The 8,446-nt window shown below is 47.0% G+C and overlaps 1 protein-coding gene across 1 annotated transcript; it reads left to right on the forward strand.

Annotated features, from left to right (window-relative positions):
- Positions 1-2,619: 2,619 nt before the first annotated feature.
- Positions 2,620-6,733, forward strand: CASP14 (caspase 14). The gene is made up of 6 exons (XM_045549415.1): positions 2,620-2,666; positions 4,407-4,556; positions 4,649-4,874; positions 5,547-5,663; positions 5,823-5,926; positions 6,600-6,733. Exons 1-6 carry the CDS (start codon positions 2,628-2,630, stop codon positions 6,702-6,704), a joined length of 741 nt encoding a protein of 246 aa, XP_045405371.1. The 5' UTR covers positions 2,620-2,627; the 3' UTR covers positions 6,705-6,733.
- Positions 6,734-8,446: the final 1,713 nt, after the last annotated feature.

Consider the following 8,446-nt stretch of genomic DNA (forward strand, 5'->3'; position numbering starts at 1 on the left):
AGTGGTGGATGGTGATAACCAGATGAGCTGGACCTGGATGGTGGGGCAGGGGGGATGCAGGTCTTGTGGTTGGGCTGGCACAAAAGCTCTGGCTAATTTTGGATGCACCTTCTCCAAGGGGCGTCGGCTAGCTACGCCTTGCTATCACTCATGACATTGGCATTTGGCTCCCTTTCCACCCTAACGCTGTGCCAAGGGTGTGTCTCTCTTGTTGTGACATTTCTCAAGTGACAGAAAACTCACTGGCAATAAACGTCCAGAGGACTGTGCTGCCCCATTCATGGACAAGGCTCTCGGGAGAAACCTAGGAAGACTCCTCAGCATCAGTCCCTTCTCCAAGATCAACACGTGGACCTGACTCCTCCTGGGCTCCCAGCCCTGTGCTGGCAGCAAGAAGAGTGGTGAGATTGGGCCTCACCTTGAGGAACGACTGCTTCTAGCATTGGTAAGTGATTTGGAAGATATTATACTAGCTCTCCTGCCTCCCTCTTTCTCACACACAGACACATGCACACATGCTCCCTGCTCCCTTCACACATGGATGCTCTGCCAAGTCTGGGCAGAACTCAAGACGTTTCTGTCCATTCCTCCATCCGTCACTTTCTTTTGTCTGTTCATTTGTTTATTATTTGTTTACTCAGCAAATTCTCCCCAACATCACTTCTCTGTCCATTCCCACACGGCTGGCTCTGATGGAGACAGAGATAAAGAAGTCAAGCTCTCAGTCCTGAAAACTAAGCTACCAGTTCAGCCACAAGAATAAGGATCAAAAACAACTGCTGTAACTCAAGTGTAAACAGTCAGAGCTGAGGGAGTCCGGAGAAGGGAGAGGCGACTTCCAGGGGGTTAACAGGGATCATAAAACCTACCTTGCTCTGTCATTGCTCTCGAGTACCTGGCACTCTTTTCAGGTTCCTTTTGGATGGGAAAATCGAGTCTCGGGGGAGGGGATGAGATGTTCAAGGTCACACAGCTGGGAAAGGACCCAGCCAGGATTCAATTCTGGTTTACCTGGCACCAGAGCTGTGCTCCTTCCACTTCGTCTCTCATGACATTTGGTTCCTCCTTCCTCACAGTACTTGTTCCGTCTGTGTGTTTATGCATATGTATGTGTGTGTTTGTGCATGTGTGTGTGTGTGTGTGAGAGAGAGAGAGAGAGAGAGGATAAAAGGGGGAGAGAGAGAGAGATTTAATATTCATTTCTGTCATAGACTAGAGCTCCATAACACAGGATGAATGAGTGGTTGGATGAATGGCAGATGGGTAGATGAATGGATGGATGGATGAGTGAGTGGATAAATGGGTAGATGGAAGGATGAATGGGTAGATGGGATGATGGATGAATGGATGGGTAGATGGCTGGATGGATGGGTAGATAGTTGAATAGATGGATAGATGGATGGATGGATGGGTGGATAGATGGATGGATGGGTTGATGGATACATGGATGAGTAGATGGATGAATGAATTAATGGATGGGTGAGTGTATAAATGGGTAGATGGAAATATGGATGGGTGGATAGGATGAATGGTTGAGTAAGTGGGTGGGTAGATGGATGGATGGATGGATGGGCGAGTGGACAGATGGGGAGATGGAAGGATGGGTGAGTGGATGGAGGAATAGGTGGGTATATAGATGGGTGGATGAATGGATGGGTGAGGGGGTGGATGGATGGATAATAGGGGAAGGCATAGCAGACATTATGCCATCAAAATTGTCAGGGAAGTGTCTTGACTGGCATAGAAGCATTCAACACTGAGGAGGAAGCATAGGAAAAGACAAAGAGATGAGGAAATGCCAAGAGTATGACAGAAGTCTTTCTCTTCAGCCAGAGAGTAGAAAAGGATGAGAACAACTCAGAGATGAGAATGAAGAACTTGGACAGGTTGTATACCTACATGATGAGGGCGATGCGCACTGTCTGGGGAATGGACACGCTTGAAGCTCTGACTCAGGGGGATGGGGGCACATGGACAATATATATAACCTGAACTTTTGTACCCCCATAATAAGCTGAAATAAATAATATAAAAAAAAGAACTTGGACAGATGTTCACACTCAAGGCAGAGGGAGGGAGGTGGATTGACTCCCTGGAGACCCACTGGGACAATTTCAAAGTGGTACTCCCCACTTTGATGACATTCTTATTAAAACACAACTCCAAGGCATGTTCTTATTGATGCCTCCCCATCCAGTCAGCTCCTGGATAGAAGAGGGAATACATGGGCCACTTGCCCTGCTCATCAATCTAGGGCCTTCAGAGGGCAAGTCCAGTCCATTACAGGCTGGTGAGTATCCCAAAGGAGATACAGAGAGGTCCCAGAGGGGCAGCATTTGTGGGGTTGGCCCAGCAAGAGTTCTGAGGACTTCCAGGGGTGGAAGACACCACAGGATTGTCATTCTAGAGATGACATACTTCATGGACTGTCATCTCTTGCCCAGGTCTGATCATGTGCCATGTCCCCACCAATGGGGTCCTGAAATAGTTTCAAACTGAATAGTTTCAAAAATCCATACGGATAAACCAGTCTGTCCCCTGAGCCCCTCTGCCTCCCCGTAGAGATCTTTAATCTATCTTCTCTTGATCCCCCAGGACCAGACCAGAGTGCTGACAGACAGACTCAGATGGAGGAAGAAATGAGTAATCCTCGGCCTTTGCAGGAGGTGGGCTGGGTGCAGATTGAGGGGAGGGGAGCGCGTTGGGAGAAGAGAGTTGAGAATCTTAACGTTTTGGAAAGAATGAAGGTATTACTGATGATGTATATTTTGATCATTTAATTAAGATGTTGTGTGCCAGGTTTCTCCACTATAAATTTCCTCTTTCCTTTGAAATTAGTATTTTGTAAGAAGGTACTTTGAACTATGGGGATATCAGGCTTCCACTTACCTTTTTATTTATATCTATATGGACTCCTGATTTCCTGTGTTGTCCTATATAATGTGTTACTATCATTCATTTTGACTCTCAGATTGCCTAGTATGACTGGCCAGTGGAGCATCTTCAAGCTGACTCCTGTGTTCTTTTAACAAGTGTCTCCACGACTCCTTGAGCAATTCCTTGCTTTAAGCACAAGATGTATTAGGTTCATCTTGTTCATTCCCTGCTCTAGACATGGAATTGGCTGTTTCTCTGAGGAGCCTTGGGTCTTTCTAGCAGAGAATGATACTTAGAAGTCAAGATCCGGGTGCTAAATGTGCTCATTAATATTGTGCTATCACAGCTTCTATGTCTTCTTAGTGGAGAAAGCCAGACAATATGTGTACAAATGTTCCTATATTAAAAAAAAAGGAAGGAAGGAAGGAAGGAAGGAAGGAAGGAAGGAAGGAAGGAAGGAAGGAAGGAAGGGAGGGAGGGAGGAAGGAAGGAAGGGTAGAGGGAGTGAAAAAAATCATGACCTGAACTGAGAGCTAGAAGATGCTTTTTGGGATCATCCAAATGGCAAAAAATGACTCAGAGATGGAAGCCAAGTTGGGGCAGCGGGGTGAAACCTGGCTACCTCTGTCTCCAAAGATCAAGTTCTTATCACAGTGCTACTCAGTATTCTGCTTCTCTTCTGAAAAGAAATATGGACCCCAATAATCTTCTTCCTCAGATGGGGATAACATAGGATCTCGGTATTTAGCTTCAGAAATTGTGAGACCTCTGCAAGGAAGGAAGTAATGCAGGAATGCTCAGAACACTCTTGGAAAGGATGGGGAGAGAGGCAAAGCCACCAAATGTGACAACTGGAAGGAATTTTCAAAATCACTTACACACTTGTTGTCTGTATTTAGAAACCAAGGCTCAGATAGGAGCAGTAATTTGCCCACATTCACGCTGGGCTAAAACAGAGCCAGACCCCAGGTTGGGTTGCTAGATCTGGTGAATAAAAATAAAGAATGCCCAATTAGGTGTGAATTTCACACCCACAGCAAACAATTTTGTAGTATAAGTATAGCCCATGGCATATTTGGGACATACTTCTACTAAAAATGTAGTTGTTTTTTACTTGGATTTTTTTTTTTAAGAGACAGGGTCTCACTCTGTCACCCAAGCTGGAGTGCAGTGGCACGATTATAGCTCTCTGCAGCCTTGAACTCCTGGACTCAAGTGATTCTTGTGTCTCAGCCTCCAGAGTAGCTGGGACTACAAGCACACACCACCACTCCTGGCTATTTATTTATTTATTATAGAGGTGGGGTCTCTCTATGTTGCCCAGGCTGGTCTCAAACTCCTGGCCTCAAGTGATCCTCCTGCCTTGGCCTCCCAAAGTTCTGGGATTACAGGTGTGAGCCACTGCATCCAGCCTTATTTGACTGTAACTGGACATCCTATATTTTACCTGCCAACTCTAACCCAGGGCCTCTTTTGGCTACATCTGCTTCTCCTTAAACCTCTCCTTGTTTTGTCATCTCTTGCTCCAGGAGGCATATGACATGTCAGGAGCCCGCCTTGCCCTAACACTGTGTGTCACCAAAGCCCGGGAAGGTTCAGAGGCAGACCTGGATGCCCTGGAACGCATGTTCAGACAGCTGAGATTTAAAAGTACCATGAAGAGAGACCCCACTGCCCAGGTACTGGGCTGCCAGCTCCAGCAGGGAAGGGTCTGGGTCGGACGGATGGGCTCTGAGGACCCAACTGACTCTGGCCATTCCTCTCACTCCAGCAATTCCAGGAAGAGTTAGAAAAATTCCAGCAGGCCATAGATACCTGGGAAGACCCTGTCAGCTGTGCCTTTGTGGTGCTCATGGCACACGGGGAGGAAGGCTTCCTCGAGGGGGAAGACGGAGAGATGGTCAAGTTGGAGAACCTCTTCGAGGTCCTGAACAACAAGAACTGCCGGGCCCTGAGAGCCAAGCCCAAAGTGTACATCATTCAGGCCTGTCGAGGAGGTGGGGACAAACCCAAGAACACAGAGTCTGTGTCTGTAATCCAACTCAGTCCCAGATCCAAAGGCCCAACTGAGGCTGGCCATACCACCAGACCACTTTCTTTTCTTTTCTTTTCTTTTCTTTTCTTTTCTTTTCTTTTCTTTTCTTTTCTTTTCTTTTCTTTTCTTTTCTTTTCTTTTCTTTTTTTTTTATTTCAGCTCTTCATGGGGGTACAAAAGCTCAGGTTATATACATTGTCCATGTCCCGCCCATCCCCCTGAGTCAGAGCCTCAAGCGTGTCCATTCTCCAGAACTTTTCTTTTCTTTTCTTTTCTTTTCTTTTCTTTTCTTTTTTTTTTTTTTTTTTTTGACAGGGTCTCATTCTGTCTCCCTGGCTAGAATGCAGTGGCATCATCACAGCTCACTGCAGCCTCCAACTCCTAGGCTCAAGTGATCCTCCTGCCTCAGCCTCCTGAGTAGCTGGGACTACAGGCATGTGCCACCACGCCCGGCTAATTTTTCTATTTTTTGTAGAGACAGGTCTTGCTCTTGCTCAGGCTGGTCTGAAACTCCCAGCCTCAAGCAATGCCTCTCAGAGTGCTGGGATCACAGGCGTGAGCCACCGTACCCGGCCCCTTCTTCCTTACTTAACTGTATTTCTGACTTTGCCTTTTCCTCTTCTTGGTGTTTCAGAACAAAGGGACCCAGGAGAAACAGTAGGTGGAGATGTGATTGTGATGATCACGAATGGCAAGCCCCACACCATCCCTACGTACACGGACGCCCTCCACGTCTACTCCACAGTGGAGGGTATGAGCTCCCAGCTGGCCCTGGGTGACTTCTGCTCCTCTTTCCCACCCACCGCTGCTGACCCCTCCGCCTCTCCTCCAAGACCCACCCACTTCCAGGGTTCCCTCTACCTGTCCTTCCCCAGGAGACCCCCTGAGCCCACCTCTCTGGAACCCCCAGGGTACATTTCCTACAGACATGATCAGAATGGCTCCTGCTTCATCCAGACCTTGGTTGACGTGTTCACAGAGAGGAAAGGACCCATCTTGGAGCTTCTGACAGAGGTGAGTTGGAGCAAGGTATCTGGAACCCTTGTCTAGGCAGAGCAGGGTGCAAGCAGAGTGGGCGGAGCCTCCTCCAATCCTCTCTCCACCCCACCCCCCAGCACCAAATCCCACTTGGGTTCCAACACAGACACTCGGATGCTCATCTTCCAGCAACAACTTCTCTAACGCAGGAAATCACAAAGCTCACAGGATGGGACATAGTTTAGATCTGTAGTCCCCAACCCCTGGGCTGTGGCTCGGTATTGGTCCTGTAGGCCTGTTAGGAAAACCAGGAGACTCATCACCGACTGAGTTCTACCTCCTCCCCCACCACCCCTACCCCCTGCCCCGCGTCTGTGCAAAAATTGTCTTCCATGAAACTGGTCCCTGGTGCCAAAAAGGTTGGGGACCGCTGGTTTAGATGAAGTACAGATAAGCGTCTATAAACAAACCCTTTGGAATTAACCAATGTTTGGGCAAAATCTTTCTTCTAATGGTTATGTGTTTTGATTGTAAATGAGAAAAAAATGCCCAGCCCATAGGAACTATGGCATAGGAGGAGACCACAGAGGTCTCCCCTCTTAGGACATGGATACCCACCTGCCCTGTTCTCTCACCTTCTCCCCATAAGCCCATTATACCAACTCCCCCAGGAGCCCAGCCCCCAAGCTGACCATACCTGTTGATGCAGGTGACCCGGCGGATGGCAGAAGCAGAGGTGCTTCAGGAAGGGAAACAGAGGAAAGTGAACCCCGAAATCCTAAGCACCCTCCGGAAACAGCTCTATCTGCAGTAGAAGTAGAAAGGACAGAGAGAGGCTGTCCTCCAGGGGCTCTCTCTGCCCCACAGATATTTAGAGGCAGCTCTCACCACTGTCCAAGACCTTCTCTTCCCAAGGCTAAATGGCACCCGGTTCCTCTTACATCACACCCCTCATGCAGGTCCTCCTTTAATCTGTCCCTGTCCTTGTTAGAGCAAACCAGCCAAAACTTAGCACAAGTCATGACAGTAACATTAACATCACCTCCCTCAGGCTGAGCGCTCTACCTCTATTAACGCAACCTAAGGCTACATTCACTTATCCCATTTTCTGCTCCTGTGTTCTTATTTCTCCCACGAAGCAAATACTATATAAGGCTCAAAATATTCTACTGAGAAAAACAATGCCTACTTACCACCTTCCACCTCAATCAAACTTTTTCTGGGACTACTAAACTTGTCTCCCATCTCACACACCATGAATTTGCTCATCCAACAAGGCTAATGTCCTGTCACTCACCCCTGCCTCTAAGCCTTGCCATCACCAATTCCGCCAAGCTGGAGGACCCTCCCTCTTACCTCATTCTCTTTTCCATGACCTCCCACTCCTACTTTTTCCAGAAAGCCACTTCAAACAGTCTTTCCAATTGATACTGCCCTCTCACCCAGGATGAGACACTGGAAATTATGATTTCTGGAGGGCAGGGAACAAGTCTTCGATCATCATAATGAGTGTCCAATATACAATTGTCAAGCTTTGAAAGAATGTGTTGGAATCTTCACTCTGTGCTTAAACCATGCGGCTGTTATGAAAGGAGTTAGAGATTTGACCTCTTTTTCTCCATGGCCAGCTGCCTCCGGGGTGTGTCTCTCATGAATGGAGAAACGGGAGCCTTGTCCTCTTTTGTGAAAACGGATGTGTTGGGAATTTGTCAAGTTACAGGTCACAATTCCATGCTGAATGGCTGCATTTTCCATGATGGTTCTATCTCCATAATGTTCCCAAGGAAGTATCCTGATGCAGAAATGTAGCTTTTCAGAACTATAAGGGACCTTGGAGATAAGCTAGTTATAGTATCACAAGTATTTAGCAACTGTGCCATCTCTCTCTCTCTCTCTCTCTCTCTCTCTCTGGTGCCACAGAGCTAAAAGGGATGGTTACCAGAGCCTGTAATCCCAGTTACTCGGGAAGCTTGAGGCAGGAGCATCACTTGAGGCTAGGAGTTCAAGACCAGCCTGGCAATATAGTGAGACTCCCGTCTCCACAAAAAAAAAAAAAAAATTTAAAAATTAGCTGAGCATGGTGGCATGCACCTGTAGTCCCAGATACTCAGGAAGCTGAGGTGGGAGGATTGCTTGAGTTGGGGAGTTTGAGGCTGCAGTGAGTTGCAATCATACCACTGCACTCCAGCCTGGACAGCAGAGTGAGACTCCGTCTCAGAAAAATAAAAAATAAAAAAGTAAGAATGTGGTTACCAGAGTCTGGGAGGGAAGAAGGGAGGGGTGGATGAATAAAAGTTGGTTAATGGGTGTGAAAATATAGCTAGATAGAATGAATAAGTTCCAGTATTCAATCTTACAGTAGGCAGATTATAGTTAACAACAACTTATTGCATATTTCAAAATATCTAGAAGAAAAGATTCGACATGTTACCAACACAAAGAAAAGATGAATGTTTGAAGCAATGGATACCCCAATTCCCCTGATTTGATTAATTCACATTATATGCCTGTTTCAAAACATCGCATGTACCCTATAAAGATATACAACTATTACAT

Source organism: Lemur catta, chromosome 1, assembly GCF_020740605.2.
Source record: "Lemur catta isolate mLemCat1 chromosome 1, mLemCat1.pri, whole genome shotgun sequence".
Lineage (NCBI taxonomy): Eukaryota > Metazoa > Chordata > Mammalia > Primates > Lemuridae > Lemur > Lemur catta.

Coding starts and splice junctions, on each gene's coding strand:
- CASP14 (XM_045549415.1), top strand. CDS start 2,628: ATGGAGGAAGAAATGAGTAATCCTCGGCCTTTGCAGGAG. Junction 2,667..4,406: donor ATCCTCGGCCTTTGCAGGAG/GTGGGCTGGGTG, acceptor CTCTTGCTCCAG/GAGGCATATGACATGTCAGG. Junction 5,927..6,599: donor TCTTGGAGCTTCTGACAGAG/GTGAGTTGGAGC, acceptor CTGTTGATGCAG/GTGACCCGGCGGATGGCAGA.